The sequence below is a fragment of the Postia placenta genome (assembly GCF_002117355.1).
Source record: "Postia placenta MAD-698-R-SB12 unplaced genomic scaffold POSPLAscaffold_9, whole genome shotgun sequence".
Classification (NCBI taxonomy): Eukaryota; Fungi; Basidiomycota; class Agaricomycetes; order Polyporales; family Adustoporiaceae; genus Rhodonia; species Rhodonia placenta.
The window spans coordinates 1,840,874-1,865,038 of NW_020169840.1; the positions used below are offsets into that span (position 1 = coordinate 1,840,874).

General features: G+C 51.5%; 7 protein-coding genes across 7 annotated transcripts; 5 read left to right on the top strand and 2 right to left on the bottom strand.

Moving 5' to 3' along the window:
• Positions 1–415: 415 nt before the first annotated feature.
• POSPLADRAFT_1146441 (hypothetical protein) lies at positions 416–2,543 on the top strand (the record flags this gene model as incomplete). The annotated part of the gene is made up of 7 exons (XM_024485933.1): positions 416–516; positions 567–688; positions 821–912; positions 968–1,104; positions 1,157–1,213; positions 1,375–1,408; positions 1,467–2,543. The coding sequence occupies 7 exons, from the start codon at positions 416–418 to the stop codon at positions 2,541–2,543; spliced, it is 1,620 nt and encodes a 539-aa protein (XP_024338082.1).
• A 2,729-nt stretch (positions 2,544–5,272) lies between these two features.
• Positions 5,273–7,369, top strand: POSPLADRAFT_1047517 (hypothetical protein; the record flags this gene model as incomplete). The annotated part of the gene is made up of 10 exons (XM_024479305.1): positions 5,273–5,390; positions 5,450–5,548; positions 5,600–5,649; positions 5,702–5,736; positions 5,795–5,872; positions 5,922–6,130; positions 6,187–6,225; positions 6,288–6,387; positions 6,443–7,038; positions 7,104–7,369. The coding sequence occupies 10 exons, from the start codon at positions 5,273–5,275 to the stop codon at positions 7,367–7,369; spliced, it is 1,590 nt and encodes a 529-aa protein (XP_024338083.1).
• Positions 7,370–7,448: 79 nt separating this feature from the next.
• POSPLADRAFT_1182434 (hypothetical protein) lies at positions 7,449–9,322 on the bottom strand. The gene is made up of 11 exons (XM_024488921.1): positions 9,268–9,322; positions 9,182–9,216; positions 8,943–9,126; positions 8,770–8,831; positions 8,619–8,716; positions 8,476–8,567; positions 8,232–8,345; positions 8,050–8,098; positions 7,963–7,994; positions 7,608–7,913; positions 7,449–7,559 (listed from the first exon to the last, which is right to left on the bottom strand). Coding segments are annotated over exons 1-11 (996 nt in total). The 5' UTR covers positions 9,270–9,322; the 3' UTR covers positions 7,449–7,537.
• A 3,770-nt stretch (positions 9,323–13,092) lies between these two features.
• POSPLADRAFT_1066514 (hypothetical protein) lies at positions 13,093–14,859 on the bottom strand (the record flags this gene model as incomplete). Its single annotated transcript, XM_024482085.1, has 5 exons — positions 13,093–13,343; positions 13,406–13,854; positions 13,910–14,361; positions 14,420–14,567; positions 14,619–14,859. 5 exons carry the CDS (start codon positions 14,857–14,859, stop codon positions 13,155–13,157), a joined length of 1,479 nt encoding a protein of 492 aa, XP_024338085.1. The 3' UTR covers positions 13,093–13,154.
• Positions 14,860–15,823: 964 nt separating this feature from the next.
• POSPLADRAFT_1058212 (hypothetical protein) lies at positions 15,824–18,688 on the top strand (the record flags this gene model as incomplete). The annotated part of the gene is made up of 9 exons (XM_024481009.1): positions 15,824–16,029; positions 16,217–16,511; positions 16,565–16,873; positions 16,926–17,084; positions 17,141–17,380; positions 17,442–18,019; positions 18,075–18,342; positions 18,400–18,609; positions 18,665–18,688. 9 exons carry the CDS (start codon positions 15,824–15,826, stop codon positions 18,686–18,688), a joined length of 2,289 nt encoding a protein of 762 aa, XP_024338086.1.
• Positions 18,689–18,931: 243 nt separating this feature from the next.
• POSPLADRAFT_1182441 (hypothetical protein) lies at positions 18,932–19,953 on the top strand (the record flags this gene model as incomplete). The annotated part of the gene is made up of 3 exons (XM_024488922.1): positions 18,932–19,184; positions 19,265–19,383; positions 19,547–19,953. The coding sequence occupies exons 1-3, from the start codon at positions 18,994–18,996 to the stop codon at positions 19,951–19,953; spliced, it is 717 nt and encodes a 238-aa protein (XP_024338087.1). The 5' UTR covers positions 18,932–18,993.
• A 2,755-nt stretch (positions 19,954–22,708) lies between these two features.
• On the top strand, positions 22,709–24,059 carry POSPLADRAFT_1147153 (hypothetical protein; the record flags this gene model as incomplete). The annotated part of the gene is made up of 8 exons (XM_024486030.1): positions 22,709–22,751; positions 22,855–22,948; positions 23,006–23,012; positions 23,060–23,150; positions 23,213–23,286; positions 23,471–23,518; positions 23,583–23,846; positions 24,000–24,059. The coding sequence occupies 8 exons, from the start codon at positions 22,709–22,711 to the stop codon at positions 24,057–24,059; spliced, it is 681 nt and encodes a 226-aa protein (XP_024338088.1).
• Positions 24,060–24,165: the final 106 nt, after the last annotated feature.

Here is a 24,165-nt window from a genome sequence, read left to right on the forward strand (position 1 = left end):
GTGGTAGTGGTGGTTGTAGTCATGACAGAAGGCGAGTGGTGGTGAGACAATTGACTGCCCTTGAATTATGACTCGGACACCGTGGGACGACCAATGCTCTCCGTCGTACGATCCCTTGCAGTCCTGTGAAATATTTGTATATTCGTGAATGCTGGGGGAGCGGCGTCGTATGAGGGAAAAGTACTGAAGCCAGAGTAACTGGGACAGCGAAATCGATGCAGTCAAAATGGTAGACGCTCATAACCTATGAGCGTTTACGTATACAGTGCATAGACGCCCATACTCCTGGCCCATGCCCGACTCACGCATTGCGAGTGCAAGTCTCTCGCCTGTAAGTGCACTAGTCTCTTACCTTATAACTCGAGCATAACTTGCAGACTCACATAACTGTAGCTCGACCAAGTCGGCAGTCGGGATGAATTATGAAAATGACAAGACCGACGCCGTTGACTGGGACTTGTTGCGGTCGCGCAGCTTGCAGCCTTTTGGATTTGGACACGAGCGAAGATATCTATGGTGAGCTAGGTCTGACATTTGGATTCAGTCACCTCATAATGATGCTCCAGGCCAAAGCTCCTGAACGTAAATCATTCGACCACTAATTCGACAAGCTCAGACTCGAAAGCAGAGGAGCAAACACTGAACGACAAGGATGACGGCGGGCAGACAGAACTCCAGGATCCTGACAGTACATTGATGGCTCACCGAGATGAACGCCAAATTGGTCTAGACACAGACCGGAGCTTTGTCTTGTATCCAGTAGGTGACTACCGCCCTCATCGTCCATACAACCCTCATTAAGCCTCATGGAATACATTAGACGACCCACGGAAGAGAGAAGATCTGCAATCGCAGTTACACAAGCTCATCGTGACCGTCTTCCGGAGAAGGCAACACTTGAATTACTTTCAGGTGAGTGAGCTGAGACGGTGGGCAGGCCAAATGCTCGCGTTAAAGAATTGACCAGGGATACCACGACATTGTCTCCGTGTTTTTCCTTACGCTACCTCCCGAGATACGGGTGAACTCCGTCGAGCAAATGAGTTTGCACCGACTGCGTGATTCCATGGGGGTTAGTCTTGAGCCTGTTGTTGGTTTATTACGGTAAAGCATATGTATATGTATTCTTGCTTTGGCTGACCACTTGATTCCACAGAATACTAAAGGGCTTACTGCAAGCAACCGATCTGGAATTCTCAGCTCTCCTAGAAAGGTATATGGCCAGCTACCGGCGTTTGCGTCGTGATCTGACATTGCATGCCGTAGAACTGCCCCGTTGCCCTACTTTGCGCTCTCAAACATACTGACATTGCTATCCCACGATGTCCCGACGCTGCCTCTCATTCAACACATCTTCGATTATTTACTGTGCAGACATCCAATAGCTATCGTGTATCTCGTCGCCGCGGTACGTCTGGCCAGTGTGAACGATCATAATCCCCCTCACAATGGTGTATGTCGAGCAGGTCGTACTGTTCCGCCGAGACCAAGCTTTCCAATTAGAAAAGGAAGGAGAGGAAGGCATGGTACATTCCATCCTCAGTAGCCTCCCTGACCTCTACGAGGAGCAAGAAGAGGCGAACCCGCTGAAGGCGGATGAGAATGAAACTAAAGAAGAAAAGCTATCAATAACATCGCTAAAGTTGGAACCTAGCCCCCTTCCGGAACAGCAAGGCGGAGAGCTGGTGGAAGACGTCAGCGTTGACTTTGCACAAAACACCAACACTCTCATAGAGCCATCGACAGTATCTACGGTTTCCACAGATTGCCAACCTCTTGAATCTCCGTCGACACTAGAGTCTAGTTCGAGCTCACACGAAGCGCAGAGTATCGAGGACACACTGTCTGATGACGATGCGTCAACAGCGGCTGCTATATATGCGACCTCCCTTCCATCAGCCTGTGCTGATGTTGAAGGCGACATCGCTCCCGAAGAGCTCGACGAGGCCCACGTGTCCGAGAAAGTGCCATTATCACGCTCTTCCTCACCTGAGCTCACACTACCACGTCCCCGTGTGTCTTTAACTTCCCTCCTCATCCGCGCCGACGAACTCTTCGCGCGCTTTCCCCCTTCGCACCCCTCCATCGCACTCTCCTCCGTCATGGGTCCACAAAGCGTCATGCTCACCTGGTCCCAGGACCCTGCCGAGCTTCCCCCCGATGACGACGCCGAGCTCATGGTCAAGAAGCCGGAACTCGTCGTGCGCCCGTACATCGAGCCCGACGATGAGGTCGCATCCGACGACGAGTCCGCCGCGCACGCGCGGCACCCGCGGGCGAAGGAGCAGCGCCGCCGGAGGAAGCTGCGCAAGCCTCGGAAGCTGGCACTGGAGCGCAAGACGATGGTCGCGGGCGCCGTGCTCGTGCTTGGCGTCGCGATGGCCGTGTATGGGATCCAGAACGTACAGGGTCCGGCGGGCTGGCTCCGGGAGGGGTACCAGCCGCGCAATTCGGTAGGTAGGGAGTGGAAGCGCGTGAGTCATTTCCTGGGAGGTGTGATTCTGGGCGCGGGTGAACGGGTGCTGGAAGGGCTATGGCATTGAATGGTGGGTGCACGCCGCCAGCATCTCACGGGCGTTTTCCATCGTATTTAGTTTATTGTCTATTGTTTTATTTGATCTTTACGGTGTTCCACGCTGCTTCACTTATTCGGCTACATAGGCGTCCATACAGTGTTCGCTTGATGCATTACTGCTATAAAGGCAGACAGGGACTTGTAAGTGAGAGAGAAGGGCAATCCATCCAAATAGAATGCCCACAGGATACATAATTGTATCCGTCCTTATAGCATACCCAACAAACATGCCTACGAATGAAAGGCGCAACCTGCACGACGGAAAGCACGGGCAGCTGCGGGATATGGCAGCCTTTTCAAAACCACAAGCCTTCTGTAATCCGGACTTAGTTTCAAGAGTCTGTCGGGGCGGTGGCATCGCCGGTCTATGAGCTACAGCAAGATGGATATACGCTCTCGTGGGATCAGCAGGGAGAAGCGCATATAGGCGGGTTGCGCATGCCAGCATGTCACGACAAGTGCTTCGGCACTTTCTGCTTTCTGTAGTTGTTCGCAGTCATCTTGTTTCCAAAGATTCAGACCTTGACACATTTGACAAACTTCGTTAGCAAATCGCCGTGTAAGTAGATAGGGCTGTAGCGACCCACTGGCATGTGCCTAGGCACGGAACGCCGGCGTTCCATGCCCACTGACAAGATGGCGTTGGACTGCAGCAGTGCAGATTGAAAGGGGGACTTCTCGCCTTTCGGTAGACGCGAGACACGATGCAGCATTTGATGGATGGAATGTGTACCTGTAGACAACCACAGCCTATGACATTGAACGCTAGCACCTTTAGGTAAAGCTGACGGACCTGCGGATTGTCCACTAATGTGCACGGCGATATGAACAATGTACTCATTGTTATGTGGGAAAACAAGTGTCATGATATACCTCCGAATTGTTCAATGTTTTCGCGAGTCCACAGCAATGCGAGCCATTGGTCCTTAAAGTCGTAGTTTCCTGTTAGTCTTGGCTGGTCGCATGCAAGGAAGCAAACGCCGAGAGTCGGTATCCGACGTTCACCCATACTTCTGAACGCTCGACGGCTATATATTGCGCTTGTCCGCTCACTGCGTGAGGAGAGCCATATTGTAAGAATCTATGGTTGCATATCAGGTTATAAAGGAGCGCGCTGCTTTATTCGTGGAGGCACAACATACCCTCCGTGTATATAGACTCGTACAGGCAATTTTGATGTAGCTGTGGCGTGCGGTGGGGCAACAACAGTAACGAATAATCTGAAGAAGTTATGTTCATTGTAGCGAATACAAAAAGATATAACTGAGCTTACGGAGTCTCGGACAACATTCCAAGCCCGACGAGATCCTCATACGCGATGCCTACGAAACAGTGTTGGTACCAGTCATCATCGAAGCATATACAGAGCGATACCTATAGCTGTATCGAATCCTGAGCAGCGTCTGCGATTGTAGTCAGCGTTGTAATAATTCCTTTACAGCATTTCTCTTCTCACAAGTACGCTCGTAAATGTATTCTCTGTCTTCGTATCGATAACCAGGGGATAGAGGCTTTGAATCTTGAAACCGCCTCGGAGGCAGCGCGTACGGAATGTCTATTCACAAGCCTTGACTGTTCATAAACGCAAACGGATCTCAGTTTAACCGATACCAGCTTAGGAATACGATAGCGCCATTTGCAGCGCGCAAGCCTTTGATAGTCCCGTATCGCGTCTGCACTGTGGGCCGGTCGCCCAATTCCAATAACTCGTCTTGGAGATGTCGAGCGGGAGGCATAGTCATTCCAGCCCAGAAAGACACTGACCGTTTGAAACGAGAAGCTTAATAGGCGAGACGCTCAGGGAAGGGGCTACCTGACTCATGGCGCAGTCCGTCAGTACCTGTGTGAGAGTCGAGACATGATGGATATTCAGGAAGTAATAATCACCTTGTCAAGAGCCAGTCAATGCTGAGGCAACAAACATAAGAACATATTGATTGCCCGATGCAAGGTAGGACATAAGCATAAGCATTGCAACCATGATCGTTCCAGTGGGTAGTGGCCTTGCACTGGCATGTGAAGAGCACAGGCTAATGCGCCCAGGAGACAGCCGACACTGACCTGTTTTGATATCTCGCAACACGATAATACAGTGCGCAGTTTTTACTCATCATGTAACCATGCGTCTGTGTCAACAAACTCTGAACGTATGTGAGTAAGCAGACTGTGATCGTATGTGCGTAAGCGCCCGATGCGCACCAAAACGCGCGCACTCGAGCGTTTAACGTTTAACTTTCAACTTTGACCTGGTGGCAGATGACAAGAGGAGCGACACCGAGTCGTTTTCGCTGGCTTACTTTTTGACATCTACTCAAATCATCTTTCTTATTAACGTCGTATAAAAGTGGCACGCAGACGTGAACGTTGTGTTAGCAAAGCTTGAAGGGTCCTAAGCTAGCCTTGTTACTAGTGATGAGACGATCTCCGATTGCTAATGGCACAACTCCTCGCTGTGTTCAAAGTACACACCAACTCGGCAGTGAGAAATTGCTTCCGAGTAATACTGGAGTCTATTGCGCAACCCTGGTGACTCCTTATCGAAGATACTAGCATCATTAACAAGGTCGTACCCCGACGCTGTTCCGTACGATCCGCTTCGTGGGTTCTCTGCAGCCTCCTTTCCCCTGAGATTTCCTCCTCTTGAGCAGTAGTTGTTCCTCTTAACCTGCCAGTTGGTCGGACCACTCTCGTCTGGACATGTCTGGCGTGCATCTGCAAGAAGAGCTCCTTCAGTCGACCGCTAGTGTCGTCGTACAGACGCGATACGGTCAGATAAAGACTAGGCGTGCAGCCAATGGCGCGGCTGTTTTCTTGGGTGCGTTACGAAGTGCATCATAGAGTGCCGATCTAACCGACTGCAACCACGGGCTTTAGAAGTCCCATATGCGTACCCTCCAGGTAGATTCGAGGATCCGAAAGCTTTACTACCCCAATATCGGTATGAAGACAAGGAATACGTATATGAGAGCAGCTGTAAGTGACGATCAGTTGATATAGTAAGATTCTCACCGCACTATACTACAGACTGTGCCCAGCCGAACAATGATGGCCAGACCGCTGGTATGGCTTGCGAGGTGATCCCGCCCTTCTTGCTCAATATTGTTCTGGCTAGGCATTGCCCGCGAGGATGTCCTGGGCTTGGGCAACCCCACGGAAAACCCGTGCGCACGCTTTCATTGCAGGGCGTTGTCCTACTTTCAAATGACAATCTCTGCGCAGATTGTTCGTTAATATTGTCGTCCCGCCTCAGGGAACTCTCGTCTCGAGATATCCGGTTAAGGTGTATATTCATGGAGGGTGGGTACGGGGATCCTGTAGCGATCTCGGATTTAACCAGCGTGCACAGGTTCCTGCAGTTCGGCTCTCCCCACGGTCTCAGCGGGCAAGCTCAGTATGTTGCGGCAGAGCGCTCGGAGGTGTGGGTGAATATTGGCTACCGTCTATCCGCATTTGGTTTCCTTGCATGCGATGAGCCGAAGGTCGACGGAAACTTCGGATTCAAAGATCAGTGGCTTGCGCTGCTGTGGATTCGAGACAACATTGAGGCCTTCGGAGGTATATGGCGCAGCCATCACTGTCATTTCATTCTGATCATAATCGTGCGTATGCAGGGGAGCCGTCTGACATACAAGTGATAGGTCTCTCTGCAGGTATGCGCTGTAACTCCGTTGGCCACTTCGGTCGTTGATTTATTTATATCGATCGTCATCAGGTGCTCATTCGGTACATCAGCTTCTCCACCATATATCCCACTTGCCCAATGACGAGCAATCACCGTTTCAATCTGCTATGCTCCAATCTAATGCTATGTTGTAAGTCCGTTTGCATGATGATAGATAGCCCCACGTTTACTGGCGACACCCGCAGGACGAACCCAAAGACGCCCGCTGAGCTGCGTACACAGTTCCGCGCACTCTGCAGAGCCCTTGACCTCGACCCCGACGTGCCCGATGTCCTGCAGACCCTACGCGACCCCGCCAAGGTGCCCGCTTCCGCGATCACTCACGTCATTGAGACCGACGCTGTAGGCGTTGAGAATGGCACATATCGCGGCTGCCTCGATGGCACATGGTTACCCGTCTCGCCGCCGCCGATGACCTGGCAGCGTTCCGGCGGGCTCGCGCATGGGCTGCGCAACAAAGGCGTGCGCAGCATCGTCGTCGGCGACCTCACGGAAGAATGGTACCTCTACGCGATCGCGCACCCGTTGGGTAGCGTGCTCGATATACCTCGTAACATGCAGCGCTATTATCCCGCGGATATCGTCGCGCGGCTGATCCCGCTGTACCGCACGCTAGGTGTACATGCGTCCGAGGACGAGGTGAAGCGTCTTTTCGGCGACATGACGGGAGACGGGCAGGTGCACTTTCCGGTGCGCTTGCTGACGCGGGACCTGATGGCAGCCAACTTCCCTGTCGTACGTTATGAGATCCGCTGGACGCCCGAGCAGGTTCGACCTCTCGGTGAGGAGCTTACTATGCGGCTAGCCAAAGTATATATTGGCTGATCATGACATCGGACTCCATAGGCTATGTCACGCATGCGACGGACAGACCTATATGGGCTCTGCGTCTGCCGGCCCTAGATACAGAGCAAGTGGATGTGGCACGCAAGTGGTTGGATACCGTTGCGGCAGAGGTAAAACTAGTTGAGACACAGGGAAACACACATGGTCTACAGGAGGTGCTTGCTCTTAAGGAGGACAGATCTATTGGCTGGAAGGTGGACGAGAGATGGAACGGGCTTATGCGGCTCCGGGAGGCACTTCCGAGCGAGGATGGTGAGCTCCCATGACGCGCAGACGACTGAAGACAGCAAACCATGTTCACTGAGGTAAGGACTGCCTCCATTCCTGGGGCTTCAACACATGAGGTGGAAATAATTACGACGCGTTTGCCCTCCCCTTGTGATTTCTACACTTCGTGGTATTGCATGGAATCTACCTTCAGAACGTCTGGTGATCTACACTTCGCTATCATACAGGCTGCGCGCCGCTCAGCGACTCAATATCAGTAAGAGATCTGGTACTCACTCTTTCAAATTCCTTTCCGTTGGCACAAGGCTCTCTTCGTCCTCCTCCGGATGGAGCCCGGCCGCGAGCGGGTCGTCTGAGACGTATGCAACCTCACCTCGTGCGGTCGACGAGTCATCTATCCGGTCTTCCGCATCCACAAGGTCCCCAAGAGGCGCGCCGAGGTTGCCGGCAATGCTGCTGGCGAAATGCAAAGAGGACATTTGCGACATACGTAGTGTGCTTGTTGTCGCGTTGCTTCCGCCTGGCGAAAGGAAGATTCCGCGGAGGTTCAAGATGAAGCGTGAGATGAGGATTGATGTGAGTCTGTGAGACGGGTCAAAATAGGGTACGATCCCAAGTGGGTCATACGGACACTTCGGTAATGGCAGGCAATGACCCAAAAGCCTGCGTACGGTCAATGAGGCAGATAGGCGGTTTTGAGAACCGACCATCAACGCACCTGGAACTTGATTGCGACCAGGTTCAGCACGTTCAAGATCAGTATAGTTCTGTGGTTGGCAACATCAAGAGCCTATCGTGGACTTCAGAGGGGACGACACACACACGAAGTATAGGGTTCCTGTATAAAGTGAGTACAACGGAAGGAGTGGGAGTTGAAGAATAATGACAAAGGTAGACATACCATCCCGCTGTATGAGGGCTACCAGGTTACCCTTACGGTTGGCCCCGGTAAATGACCGCTGTATCTCCGCCGTCTTCAGCCATGTGAGTATGAGGACGATACTGTCTGACACTATGGCAAAGACACAGTTAAAGATGCTCACTGCTCACAATTGTGAGTGTTGGAGACAATGGTGATAAATCAAACGCACGTCTGCAACACACGCATCAGCGGACCGACTCGAGCTACTGGTCAGGAGCTCACATTGTAGCAGCAGAAGGACTCAGATTCACGTATTCCCCGCAGCCCAGGAAAGGCGGAGGTGCGGAGACAATGTCGAGAAGGGTGTAATAATACTGGTGTTATCAATCAGATCTCCACCATTCGGATCTATCCTCAGCACCTACTATGTTCACGACACATGGCACAATTCCCAGAAAGAAAACCAGCCCAAATATTCGCCAATCCTTGTTCCATATTGCATACGTGCGCAGAGAGGTGAACGCTGAGTCACACTGAGTTTGAGTCATAGAGTATTGAGCCATTTCAAAAACACACCTGTTATGATCAGCTGAGAGACAAGGGTAAGCGCTTGTGTTGTATGCAACACCCCAATGCAACTGTAGTCCCGTTATAAGCTGAGGTTACTGGATATGCGGTGATACGTACACCTGTTGAAAAAGTACGCTCGATGATAGTATCGCACGTTGTTGCCATGATTCAAATAACGCACATCGTTTGCAACCGTTTGAGGCTGACTTTGCCACGGTAGCATGTCTACTAGCATGAGAACACGATAAACCAGTGTCAGGTATCGATTCAACATGAAGATGACGGTCGCCCCCGAGAATTTGCGACCCCATATGCACCGCACCTCCCTCGAGAATGTGAGGAAGTAATCGTAGAAAATGAGAGCTGTGCCGGGTAAGCGAGACAGTCTAGTCCCGAGTCTGACGCTAGTGCCACTCACTGGTCGCAGCCACGGAGCAGAAATTGCTCAGCAACCTGGGGTACGGTTTCACGTCTGCGATTTAAACCCTACCAAGTATGGCTTACATTTCTTCGAACTTTGCCGCGACCAGCGCGGCATAAACAGCTAGGTCGACCTGCGACATACCGGCAGCACGGCTGCGAAAAGGAAGTGTGCTGGTGCAGTGCGGAGGGCGTCGCTGGGGCTCCACCCCGTCTGAAGCCCGGATCTGTTTTAACATCAGGCCCGGATAAGTGTTCGATCAATCTCACAAGATGATCAACATTCCTCGGTTAATCAAAGTTCCCAATTACTGCCTCGTGCCCAGGCTCCTAAAACCAGCCCCACAATCGTGTTCTTCGCTCCTACATACGAGAGGCCAACTTAGTGTTATATACGAAAAAAATAAAATCACGTGATTGATCCGAAAGCGAGAGCACGTGAGAAGTCAGAATAGCCGAATAAGAGGAGGACGAATGCTATAGAGGGGCTGGCGCAACTGGTCGCCGAGTCATCCCCGAGCGCTGAGGTTTCGGCGTCTAAACAACTATTCCCCGCTCCTAACCCATCATACTCGAAAAGGCAGATCAATATTTTGGTATGAAAGATTGATCAATCTTTCATACCAAAATGTTAATTTTAAATTGAATTAAAAGTGAATAGGACCTATGAATCTTATTGATGTAGAAATATAATGGAAATTGAAGAGAATTCAAAGAAAAATTGAAAGAGACAATAGAAAATGGATTACATAATCGATTTTCCTTCGATTTCACTTATATATTAGGCGCCAGAATACTGATTAGGTAAATCAACTTTTCTTTTGGTTTTAATTTAATTACTTGTACTAGAAAATTGATTACTGCATGCAGTGTGAAGCAAGATTGAGAGAAAAGTGAAGGCGCCTATTTCATATTCTAATGCCAAGTATGGAAAAAGGATTAAAAAAGGCCTATGTTTCTCTCGAATTTTACATTGGTAAGATTAAAGGTGCTGTTCACTTTCAACCTGATTCTGATTTGGATGAAAAAACTGACCCTCTCTTCATTTGTGTAATGATAGATCATCTTCATTTGCCCAGTCGTCGCCTCAAGGCTGAGAAAACGTTTTACGAGACAGTCAGGCCTTTGCCGTTGCGGCAGCGCCTGGAGGCGCTCAGAGTCCCCCGTTCTCTAGGGAACTTGCGGGGAAAAGGACCAAGCCTTCTTTGGGCGATGAAGTCAATTCCGTGGCTCGTTGCAGCGCCCAATTTCTGGTAAGTTCAAATTTACATCTCCCCAGGATCTTGACCGCAGAGCAACACATACCTGAAGCGTCTTTCGGACCATCTTGGGATCATCAGTTTGTCAGGATGAACAAAGGGACTGCTGATAGGTCAGGCCTCAGTGTCGCCATGTCGTATTCGTTCTAGATCATCTGTGCCAACGTACGTATGTTGGATATGCAACAGCGTTGCTAGACAAGACTGGCATTTCAACATACGAATTCCCCTTTATATCCCTACATCGTCATCAATATTTGCTAACTTTGGATGCATCTTAACCTGTTTGCTGCCCACGCCATCCTCGGGATCAAGAAGGCATGAAGAATGACGCTGCACGATGAAGCATGCCGCTCGGACTGCCATTAACATCACCCTGCGAACCATATTCAATGGTCGCCATGATACGCAATTCTGAGAGCACCTCTGTCTGGGAAACATGACTACTCTTGCTGGACATACGTAGGTGCTGCGAAGTCTGACGCCCACACCTCATGATGATAAACAATGATGATTATACAGCTCGATAAGATATCCCTGACCCATATAAGTAAGCGTAGTCTACAAGTGAGTCGATGTCTGTTGTAAGAGAATGGCAGAGTATATAGTCCAATCGGCGTGATGCGGCAGTATCGTCAGAGTCCAGTCCAAGTTATCTATCGTGAAGAGGGAGCAGGGGCGGTATTTTGATTGTGGTTGTCCGATGACACAGAAACAGGAGGTGTAAGAATAATGACAGACGTGAAGACCGTCGAGGACGCGCCCTGAGACGTAGGGCCGGATGAGGTGGTATTCGAGTGTGAGACCGCGAGATTGCCACCGTGTTGGGCAACGAATTTCCGCAGGATGTCGGTCGAGGGTAAGGATGGAGGCGGAGGGTCTGTCATATCTGGAGCCGTGCATGTGAGCATTCAGCCCGCAGATGTGTTTGAACGTGCAAAACAGCCTACCATCCAAAATGATGTCGACGCCCTTCCGCGGCCTCCGCCCCCTCCGCGTGCGACGTCGAACATTCCAGATGGCTAAGAGAACAACGACTAGCATTGCTACACTACCCACTGCGATACCCGCTATGACACCAGGCGTAAGGCTTCTCCGCGGTTCTGCATATGCAGATGACGTAGAGGACGCTGCGGAGGCGTGAGACGTCACTTTGACAGGCATCGCTTCGGGATAGCCAGTGTACTCTATGGATGTAAGGCAGAACGTCGTCCGATCACCGCCAGCAGTGATATTCAGCGTGTGCACGCCGTCTGGGAGGTCTGCGGCCGAGGAGTAGAGCGGTTGTAAAGAGGGGCCTGCTAGAACTGGAGCGACGTAATTGCTGGTTTTATCCCCATCCAAAACAAATGTTGCATTTGTGCCCGATGACCCGACTACACCGTACACAGCAACGAAAGTGCCTTTTGTACGTCGTTGAAATTGCGACTATCTTATCAGTAGGAATATCTGCTCACCATTGAATTCGAATAACACTGATGACCCTGGTGTGTTTGTGCCATAGTAAGTAGAGTCATTGTACGAGCAAAGCGATGAGCTTTGGGTCCAGGCACCCGTTGGAGCGTAGTTGAGTCGTGAATTTGTATCTGCAACCGAATACAGGGAGGGACTATGAGATGACATATATGGAGCTTAAGACGCCCAGAGCATGTATCAGTGCAGCCGTGGGTATGTAGGTGCAGAACAACGAGCGGTTTCTACTTGACGTATATGATACACCACGTCAAGCTGTGAAGACAATCAGCTCGCAAGGCCACAAATATAGCCATAGTACTTACTGGATGAGCAAACAACGTCTAGCGGGTTCCGTAGTATCCGACACTGAGGGAAACATCCACCGTGCGGTGCAGCGAGACACAGTCGTACATATACATAGCCAGCCGCGTATACGTAGCGCTGGAACTCCCGAGCCGCGAAGACCTGGCCGACCATCATGTGGTGCATCATAGCATTACGAGGGGCTATCGGGGCATCAGTACCACCCCTTGAGTTCGAACAGCTTCTCTTACGATGGTAGCATGAGGCGGGTGGTCTTTCATTCTAGTAGCTGGCTGGTTGTCTGCCACAGGAACAGAAGCAAACTGCTGAGACACGATTGTTCATCGTGGTGATCGACAGCTCGCGGACACGATTCCTTGGTTGCGAGTGCTGACTAATATCCCCCACACAGTATTCGCTGGCCGATATCGAGCGAAGCAGAACTCGGACATCACAGAAGAGACGCAGGGGGCTATACGCACGATCAATCTGTCAACAGGGCGGATTCGAATGATGCGAATCCCTCGGTCGCCGCAGCAACGGAGAACACCCTGGGATCAAGTGAGCTCAAACGTCAAACGAGGCGGTGGAAGTTGGAACCTGACAGTAAAGAAACGAGCTGGCTTCTAAGCACGCCTTACCGGGCAGTCTGCAGACCCGCATCCGTGGAATCTTATATTGTCGTAATACCTGTTCCACGATCATCGCTATGACCGGAGACTCAGTGAGAAACCAACGTTTCAACAAGAGATCGAACTTCCAACCTTGAGTAGTAGGGCGGTATACAGCACGGATGCAATGTCTTATTCAAGCCGAGTTCCTGAAACACGGATCGAAGCCGACGAACAAGTTGAAATTTTGAGCCATTCAAAATGACATCTGGCAGAACCTTGAGGCAGATAAGGAATGTCAGTGTAACTGTACATAGATTTATGAAAATAGAGGGACCAGCTATCAAGCAGGATGGGGTGCTGTAGAAGTAAATGAAGGGGTATGGTCTACGAGGAAGGATCCAGTCACGATGGACGACAACACCAACATAAGCGAGCTGGCGGTAAGTACAGTATACCGCGCTGAGGACACGCCTGTCAAGAGAGACACAACCACAAAAACATTCAGCGGGACACGGAACAGGGATGACAGCTGAAACACAGGGCAGACTTTAGTACACGCCAGACACAACGAGATGAGAAGACAACACTCACGGTCGCGCGGTGCTCATTCGAGATGAGCGTCCCACGGAGCATGCCCTGCACCGGGTAGTACGCGCCCACACACGCCTCGAACGTGCAGAACGCCCAGAACCGCACGTGCTCGTCCCGGCTCTCGATGCTCACTGCAAACGTAAGCGCACTGATGGCGCACACGAGCGAGCTCAGCTTCGCGTGCAGTGCCAGCGGCCCGTCCCCGCCGGAGCCGGCTGTAGTTACCTCGTACGCAGTGGGATCGAAGAGGGCACAGATCGAGACGACGGACGTGTACAGCAGAGAGCCGATCATCATGCTGACCATGAAGGCGGAGAAGATATAGCCGAGCGGAAGCACATTTTGCGAGCCAGCCGACTCCTGCAGAGCTGGTACCCAGTTGAACACAAAGAGGTACATGGAGCCCTCGAAGCATGTTTGCGTAAGGCCGATGACCAAGAGGGACGGTTCTGTCATGCTGTGATGAGCTGTCCTGAACTGCCACCTTCAAGAGAAGGCACTAACCGCTTCGAACAATTTTCAACGCCTGGCCAAGACGCTTAAGTTGCAGTGGATCAGAAGTGGCGGCGGCGGCGCCTCCGCCACTGCCGTAGTTTTCATTCCACGTTCCTCTGATGACGACCCACGCCAGCAGAAGCAGGGCAACACTGGCCATGAAGGGTGTAGTGAAAGAGGCGGTCGACGCCACCAACTGGTTGCTGGCGACTCCAGCTACGGCAGCGACAATGCCATTCACCAGTGAAGCCTGACCCATTATTCCCGACAGGTCTGATTGCGACAGGGCAAGTGAGCTCGATGCCGAGATGAGCCATGATTCAAAGGCTGAATACAAGATCGACGTCGAGATGCCTCCCAGGAAACGGCCAAGGAGTAATATGGGGTAGTAAGGGAAAAGAACGGAGAGGCAAGAGAGCGTGTACGTGACGCAGAAGGTGAGACATAGTCTCCGCCGACCACTGCAGACCACCATTCCATTCAGCAGCTACGCATGTGGCATGCAATGAACGCACTCACTGTTGATCAGCCCACACGCCTACAAGTGGAGCAGCAAGCCCTGCAGACGTAAACCCTGTTACAAATAGCACAGCAACAAGCCGCTCCGGTAGAGAGAACTGCTCTCTGTAGAGGGAGTAAATGTACGGCCCCTGCAGCCAGTCCGAGCCTGAACAAGATGATTTATCTGAGAATTTGCGCCATGCATGCAAGAGCTCACCCATTACGATTGCGTATACAGTCAGATATTGCCTCGTCAACTTAGACACCGCTGTGCCCATTCCTGTTGTGATATTGGTAACACCATCGCCCAGAAGACTAATGTCTTGTTGAGGTTTCGACTTGTGCTCGGAGTGTCGCCTCCGTCGCGAGAGCTGTCGATCTAAGAAAAGGAAGAATGCGCAGACTAAGACAAGATAGACGAGTTGGAGCTCGTAGAACGAGGCCGTAATTGTCGACATTAAGCTCTGAGGCTGCATTTGCTAATTATGTTCAAAATCTCTTCGTCTAGTTCTAGTCGAGACGCGCGAGAATTTGGAGGTGATGCTCGTCTGACAGAGCAGCTTGGGCTGAGTGCGGCCCAGATGAGGGTCGGAACAGAGAGGTTCTCGTCACATTCTGGGATTTCATAGAGTCGGAGAAAGCGCGGATGGGTCCCGGAACCCGCGATAGCGTTTTGCATGCTAAGCGCTCGTTGCCCACCCCGCAACGAGTGGATACTCGCGACTTCTAAACTGCTGCGGACTCGAAGGGCGCTGACTGCAAGTGACCGCGCAGTCGGATAGATTTCGCTTACTTGCGCAGCAGAGCCAAGACGGTCACCGTTATGACCTGATGTCATCGTTTTGAAGCTCGATGAGAACAAAAAAGGGCCTTGAGGGACGGTCGCAGTCACAAGCAGGGCAATTAGAGAACACCAGAAGATGTGCGTCCACATGATGAATTTATTGTATTGATGACATCACATCGAGTGAGCATCGGGCGTTGCTTCCAGCTATTTCAGGCAGTTAAGTGACCGTAATAGGAAGCAAGGAGGTGGAGTAACGACAGAAAGACCTACTCAATGAACGGCTCTCATGAAACACGGGAAGCCTGGAGTCGCGCGATAATATTGACTATAGAGCTGTCATATCGACTGGACGAGTGCTCGTGCTACATTGTCAACCTAATGCTTCAGACTCAGTGAACCTTTTACAGAGCGGAATGTCCTGGAAGTGTAGAATTCTAACAGATTGAGGCAGTAGTTCGTTTGACTCCAAGTAGTTGCTGCCTTTCATGCCGCCGGTTCAGCCACCGCGCACAAATAAGTGCATACAGACACGTCGGTGTGACGAAGTCTCAATAATGGGTTGAGAACGCATAGCTCATCTCCTTCGTTGTTTGTTCCTTCGGCGTCCTCTTGTTCTCGCTTTTGATAACTATACTATGCTGAACTTCGAAGATGTCGAGGAGCGCGACGGCGTACGGCTGTCTTGGAATGTCTGGCCTTCATCCAGGATCGAAGCGACGCGCACGGTGGTGCCGATATCGGCCTTATACACTCCGTTGAAACAGCGCGAGGACCTTCCACCCGTCTTGTATGAGCCGGTGACATGCAAACCTCCTTGCCGCGCGGTGCTTAATCCATATTGGTACGTATGTTATCATTCATGCGGTATATGCTGCGGGTTCATCGCGCGGGGCAATGAAGAATCCTCGACGCGGATGTTGTAGAATGCTCAGAGTGTATCACTAGGGGCTGGGCTTTCACAGTTGCGTTGCACCCGCTGCAGATGGCCGGTCATCCTGTCTGAAGCCGTCACTAACACATTCCACCAGTCAGATCGATATCCGCGGTAAATTATGGATCTGTCCATTCTGTCTGCAGCGCAATGCCTTCCCCCCTCACTACAAGGATATCTCGAACACTAATCTTCCCGCTGAACTCCTGCCAAAATACACCACAATCGAGTACACCCTTTCTCGCCCCGCACAGGTTCCCCCGATATTCTTGTTTGTCGTGGACACATGTCTGGACGAGGACGATCTCAAGGCTCTCCGTGATGCGCTTGTTGTCAGTCTCAGCCTGATCCCGCCATTTGCTCTGGTTGGTTTGATCACATACGGCACTATGGTGCGTCTTGCTGTCTTCCCGCGCGAACTCGATGCGAAATCGACCGTGAACAGACACAAGTGCATGAGTTAGGCTATGCTGAGTGCAGCAAGTCATATGTGTTCCGAGGCGGCAAGGAGTACTCGCCAAAGCATATCCAAGACATGCTGGGACTGAGCTCGCAGAACCGCGCAGCACCGCGTCCCGGCCAACCGTTACAGACATTCGGTGCTGCTCGCTTCCTCCTGCCAGTGTCGCAATGCGAGTTTCAGCTCACCGGTATCCTCGAGGCGCTTGCTAGAGACCCGTGGCCGGTTGCCAACGACAAGCGGCCGCTGCGCTGCACTGGTGTTGCGGTCAGTGTTGCGGTTGGGCTGCTCGAAGTGAGTAATCTTCGCGTGAGACACATCAGGCGTGTGTATTCATCGCATACAGACGACATTTCCGAACACGGGCGCACGCATCATGGTGTTTTCGGGTGGACCCGCGACCGAGGGGCCTGGCATGGTCGTTAACAACGAGTTGAAGGAGCCGATCCGTTCGCATCATGATATTGATCGGGACAGCGCGAAGCATTACAAGCGCGCGATCAAGGTCAGGACAATGAAACAGGATCGAAGTCGCATTCAGGGCTCATTTCGGGTATCTAGTTTTACGAAGGTCTTGCAAAGCGTGTGTCGAACAACGGTCATATCGTCGACCTGTTTGCGGGATGTCTGGACCAGGTTGGCTTGTTGGAAATGAAGTCGCTACCCAATTCGACAAACGGTGTCATTGTTCTGTCAGACTCCTTCGCGACGTCCATCTTCAAACAGAGCTTCCTACGCATATTCAACAAGGATGAACAAGGCCACCTTGAAATGGGCTTCAATGCAACCTTTGATGTACAGGTAGGTTGAGTAAATGTATGACGTCATTTGATATCTGACGACTGTTACTGCATCTCCATAGACAACTAAGGAGCTGAAGGTTTCTGGTCTCATTGGTCATGCCATCTCATCGGGCAAGAAGTCGGCATGTGTTGGCGAGACAGAGATCGGTATCGGGCAGACGTCTGCATGGAAAATCAACGCGATTACCCCTCGCACAGCTGAAGCGGTGTATTTCGAGGTTGTCACCCCGGCTGGTCAGCCCTTGCAGCCCGGGTCGCGGGGACTTATCCAGTTCGTGACGCACTACCAGCACTCGTCCGGCCAGCAGCGACTGCGCGTCACGACGATTGCGCGCAACTTTGCCGAGGCAGGTTCGCCAAGTATCGCGGCGTCATTCGACCAGGAGGCGGCGGCGGTGTTGATGGCGCGGATCGCGGTATTCAAAGCAGAGATTGATGACTCGCCGGATGTGCTGCGCTGGCTGGACCGCATGCTGATCCGGCTGTGCCAGAAGTTTGCCGACTACCGGAAGGAGGACCCGGCGAGCTTCCGGCTGTCGGACAACTTCAGCATCTACCCGCAATTCATGTTCCACTTGCGGAGAAGTCAATTCTTGCAGGTGTTCAACAACAGTCCGGACGAGACAGCGTTCTACCGGTGAGTGCTACTCTTGAAGCTTACCGGCGGCGTTCGTTGACATGCGCCCCGACAGACATGTTCTGAACGAGGAAGATGTTAATAACTCGCTCATCATGATACAGCCGACACTCATGTCGTACACGTTCGACACTCAGTCGCAGCCTGTCTTGCTGGACAGTGTGTCCATCAAGCCAGATGTCATCCTGTTGCTCGATACTTTCTTCCACATTCTCATTTTCCATGGAGAGACGATTGCCCAGTGGCGCAAGGCGGGTTACCAAGATCAAGAGGGCTACGAGAACTTCAAGGAGGTCCTGGAGGGACCCGTTGGGGATGCACAGGTATGGTTTTCTGCAAATACATCTGTCTCAAGCCTTCATTGATTGCCCTGTATATAGGATTTGCTTGTTGACCGATTCCCGATTCCGCGATACATTGTTTGTGATCAGGGTGGCAGTCAGGCAAGATTCTTGTTGTCAAAATTGAACCCATCGACGACGCATATGTCGACCAGCATGTACGGCACAGCTGCCGGTGCTGGTGCAGGACAGGCTATTTTCACAGACGATGTGAGCTTGCAGGTCTTCATGGACCACCTGAAGCGTTTGGTACGTCTACAGTTTCTACGTATGTTACTTCCGTGTGCTCACATGCCTTGTGCAGGCTGTCGGGGCTCAGACAAATTAGACTGTAGAAGTCGCCTACGTATTTATCTTTGTTACTGTTGTCTCATTGAATGTTACGCCCTCGGAATATTTCGTGTGTATTGCGTGCTATTATCCTTCCACGGTTCGAGCCTTATGCTACACAATCTCGAATAGCCTTCGATGAGATCTTCCCGTCAATGCATACAGTATGTGCGGGTGATGTCGGTCAGCGGTACTATTCCAAACTGAGGTTTCGCACCTTTCGGCGTCTAAATGACGTACACACGGACCTATAACTTGAACTGAACGAGATACCTAATTTATTGCCTTCCTGCACGAACGGTCATGGGACTCTTCAGATATCAAAATGTCTTTCGGTCCATTACGCTTAGCATCAGCTATCTCGGCGCCACGTCAGTTCGCCATTCATCGACCGCATATATACTACGCACCCCTCCGCCGAACACTCCTCGCGAAGTTCCCACCCCGCTCGTTTTCGTCTCAGCGAGTGGCTGGGATTCCGGATCACAACATGGGTGAGCGGATGTTACAATCTGGAGTTCCGTTTGCTCAATTCTAATCTCGCTACACTTACCGGATGGAAACCTATGAAAAGCATGAGGAAATTTGCCTCAATGTTTGCAGAGAAGGGCTTTACGTGTCTGGAATTAGACTTGGCGCCACCAGCAAAGCCACCAAAGAGTTCTCAGGCATTAATGGAGCATTATGAAGGCGGTACGTTGTCGAGATCCTCCTACTGCAACGTCTCGTCTATTCCAAACGCCTGCGTGTTCTGGCGCACTCCATTTGGAGCTATAAACTTGTAGCCCTTGAGCGCGAGCCTTTTCATGCCTGCTTATATGCGAACGGAAAACTGATATTAACTTGTCTCTCTCAGAGCTGTCTTCACACATTCGCCTCACGTCCATTCCCTTCGCACCCGTCATCATCGCACGCGGCTCAGGTGCACTCATAGCGCAGACATACATCTCGTCGTATCCCGCGTCCGGCCTGTTGCTTATCTCCCCCCCTGCGTCAAATGCCTCTCTTTCTTCCCCCCCGTTTGACCCCTCTAGCATACACAACTCCGCAATGCTTCTTCCCACTCCTCTAAGCGAATTCGACTTCGAGCCAAAGTTCCCGTGCGCGATTCTATGCGGAGAGGGTGATGCCGCCGGCTTGTCGGAGAACAGGCTTTGGAAGGATGCCGCCGTGGATAAGCTCGTAGTGCCGGACAGCCGCGCTCTGGACAGTCAAGAAGGGTTTGTAAAGATAGAGCAATGGTTGGACGAGATCGGCGTATGACCGCGGTACAGGTATGAGCAGCGTCTAGTATTTGGGATGCATTAGCATGTCCCTCGCCACATACACATCGTACGCAAAGGGGCCTGAGTGTCGACAGTAAGAGCAGATATGAAGGGGCTTGGTATGAGAGCGACAAGCACGAGGGCACTGTGAAATTGTGCGATCTGATCCCTACCTTGCAACAGAGCGATTGCGCACCTGCGGATTAAGGCCACTGGTATTTTCAGGAATTTGGAATGTATCATTGATCTGCATTCATTCTCAGAGCGCCTGTCAGGGACCGTTGTTGCCTTGACCTGACCGTGCCAAGAAATCGTCCATTCCTTGTGGGACCGGCCTTCATAGTAGCCTCGGAATCTGTTCTAGTCTGACGCTTGGGGTGCGTGGTATTAGGAGACAGCCGCCAAAAATATCTGGAGACTGAATTCCCTGTTGACGAAGATCGGACTGTCTCCGCCCTCTGGAGATCTATACAATGCAGGAGATAGGAGAACGTCCGCACGACCGGAAAGTTGTACATGGGATCTGGTGCTGACTGTGGTGCGAAACATGGTTTCAGTGATACTAAAGTGATTGTGCTAGTCCTGACTTTCGTCGTTGGATTAGTAGCGAAGATCGGGCGAGGATTATTGACTTGTGCTAAACCTTTCTCACAGTATGTGTGCAACGTTGAGCAGTCTACTGTAAGAGAGCACGTCGCGGAAGGAACCAAAAATTGCGCGCGTGCGGGGCGTCTCGTAGAGGAAGAGGAGATGCGCCCAAGGTTCTGATTGACATAGGTGGCGCAGGTCTGGCACCACAATCTCCTGTCGAAACGCAGGAACATAGTGTTCTTTATGGAGCCGTAGTCCACGATTACAGCCTAACTTGCAACGTTCTGGTAGTCACTCGCGCTCTCCGGTCGGAGTGTGTGGCGCAGTATCCACCCAAAGTTGCACCAGTTCGGCAAGGCTCAGCGACTTGAAGAAGGGCTTGAGGACGTGCCGAATAGCAATCAACCAAAGCTAAGCCATTCCCGCCGTCGTCGCTAATAAGTGACTTTGCTTGACTTTGCAGACGCCCAAGATAGCCCGCATCAAACAGCGGGTGAGGCTGACGTAGAGTTGCGAGTTACTGATGACATATGTCCAGTGTGCACGCGTGCACGCTTGACAGCAATTCCAATATTGATAGACTCTCCGCATTCACAACAGGCTGACTTCTACTGAATACGCGTACGGTCTACACGGATTCAGTCCAGCTTGAAAGTGAGCAGATCTTCAGGTTCGCGCATCGTCTCCTGAGTCCTCCGCAGTATCCTCCTGTGAGCAGAACGAAATACACCTCCTTCAACTCACGCAGGCGCAAACTCCGGATGGACTCCGCAGGCACTTCACCGACGGCGCGTCCGCATGCGTATCTTCGTCGAAGGCTGTTTCATCCGATCTAGTCGGCGTGGGTGCGTCCATCTCCCGCGTGCGCGCATCACGGCATCCTCCGGGAAGGAGGAGCTGCGCCGTTGACAGTGCTGGGCTCCTAAAAACCGGGCTAAGCGCTGGGGCGTAAGTGTAGGCGCCGTGGTAGGCGCAAGTAGGCGCGTAGACGGGGTGGCAGCGCTCTAATAGGTGTGCGAAGGAGATTGGCACACCGCGATGCAAGACGAGCATCCGAACACTATGCGATGAAGTAGCGCAGAACGCTGTGTCGCCGCAGTAGCTTCCACGTCGTGGCTTTCCGCAGTTTTTTGCTCACCTTCGTCACAGAGTGTGGGAGGTCTGTCGTTATTAGGATTGCCGGAATACATGAAACCCCCGCGGAAGTGCCAGCTTTTAGATCGAGAAAAATTCCGAGCCACTTCATTCTGTGTGTCTACTTGCGTTATAGGGGCTTGAGGCGCCTTTCGCTAGCGGGCTCACACCGGTGGTGACAATTCTCAGCGGTGGGTTCTTCTTTGATAGCGATGTGGCGTTGGCGTTTGTGTTGCCAACACAAACGCCAACGCCACATCGCTATCAACAGAATATTTCTCCCAAGTAGCCCAAGAATGGGGTAGTCAATGCTCACAGTGAGGGATCCAGTCATCTGTAGGTATGTCCATTTAGTAATGACTCATTTCTCTTATTCCTCAGGCTCAATACACTACAGGTACTTGTGACATCATACATACTGGCTCTCTCTGTTCTCGTAAGAGACAGCGTCCTTCATACGTGCAGTTGATGAGGTCCCTGAAGCAACATCGGATCATGTGGATGGCGTATTCGCCGCGTCGACATGTCATTTGGGGCAATCCATGATGCAAAAGCGCACAGAAAGCCCAGAAAAGTCAGAATTTGTACGATCTGAATCTGTCGAAGCGCACAAGCTACTTGACGCCCTGTACTGAGAAGAATTCTCCATGTCACTCTAGTAAGTCCAAACTCATTCCAGTATGTATGCATCATGAGTGACGTGTTCGCCCATTAGCGTTATGTTACGCCCCACAGACCGCCGAAAGGAGTCACCATTATAGATGATACAGGAACGGGACTCTACCAGTGGCTCCAATATCCCTCGTCCATGTAAAATATAAATGTTCACCAAGGCGAGTCTTGGGTAGCCCCATTACCCTACACCGACTCGGACACAAGCCGTCAATATGGGGGTCATAGCAGAGACTATCTCTCAGTGCACAATTCTTCCCGCTCTAGTTTCGTATTGCCAGTTTCCCCTCCGTTGCAATCCACACCGCGACGCCGCGCAGTCCTCTACCAGCTGGCTGATTAATGACTGCCCGGAGATGTCGCCCGAGCAGCTCGAGGGGGTGCGTAGGCTCGACGCGGGTACGCTCGCTACATACTGCTACCCGGATTGCGACGTCTGCGCGTCTGCGCGTCGCGAGTGACTTTTTCGTATTCTTGTTCTACCTCGATGACGGAGGTGCAGAGCAGCTGGCGAGCACTGTTGTAGATGTGTTTTCGTCTGAGCAAAAGCTGGAGGAGCTGGAGGACGGGCCTAGCGCACGCATGCTGTCAATAGAGTGAGTGTATACCAGACAAACTTTGTGCGCAATTCGTCGTTACTGATAATTCGCCAGCTTTTGGGTGCGTTTCACTCAGGACGCCAAGCCATGCGTCCAAACGCGCTTCAGAGACAATATGAAGTTCTTCTTTGCGGCCGTCCGGCAGCAGGCTCGGGACCGCTAGCGCAGCACGGTTCCAGATCTCGAGTCGTATATCATCGTAAGTCTATTAACCCTACCATGACATGCCGGAGCTAATCATCTCTTGCGCATATATTAAAGATGAGAAGGGACACAAGCGTGTGCAGGCCTTCCTTCGACCTGATCGAATACGCTATGGGGATCGAACTTCCCCAGTATGTCGTGGACGACCCAATTGTCCAAGCACTCAACTAATCTGCGAACGATCTTGTGACGTCAGTGCTCCTATCCTCTATACAGTGATAATTAGGGCAACTAACGGTGCTGGTGTTTTAGCTGGAGCAATGTAAATCACGTCCTGTGCACGACGTCAAATAGTCTGACATCTAATGCTTTCAGGATATCTACTCCTTCAACAATGAGCAAGCACGTGGAGACACTCACAATGTAGGTCCCTACCTGGATCGCCGCTCTCCCGCTTTGTTTCATTCGCTTCGCTCACTCGCCATAGATGATCGCGATCCTTATTAATTCCCAAGGACTGGGGATGCAAGACGCGATCGATTACGCCGGCGATCTATGCAAGCAAACAATGAATGTTTTCACGGAAAACAAGGACCTCTTCCCATCCTGTGGCGCGGCTGTTGATGCCGACGTTCAAGTCTACGTCCAGGGGTTGCAGGACTGGATTGTTGGTAAATTGCATTGGAGCTTTGTTACCGAACGCTATTTCGAAAAGCGAGGCGCCGAGATCAAGGCGACGCGCGTCTTGGAAGTACTATCCAAATTATCCGTTTTATCGCGCTGTAGACTTGGCGCTTGAATAGATGCGTGCTATGTGTTTGAAACGTACTGTGTATAACGAGTCTGGCTGCGAAAGATTGAGTCGATATATTGCTCCTTCCTTACACCATCTTTACGACTCTAGCCATATAACATCGGATCCAACATTGATCTCTGTGTTGCACCCCTCCCTCCCGGTATTTGATTGGAAGTGAAAATCTCTGGATTAAATCTAAGCACTGCGCCAGAAATTTTTAAAGTAAAGAGGTCATGAGGTGGCCATAGTTGAACACCATCCTCAGCTGAATCAT

Coding starts and splice junctions, on each gene's coding strand:
- POSPLADRAFT_1182434 (XM_024488921.1), bottom strand. Junction 8,099..8,231: donor GCCCTCATACAGCGGGATGG/TATGTCTACCTT, acceptor TGCCAACCACAG/AACTATACTGATCTTGAACG. Junction 7,995..8,049: donor TGGTCGCAATCAAGTTCCAG/GTGCGTTGATGG, acceptor GACCGTACGCAG/GCTTTTGGGTCATTGCCTGC.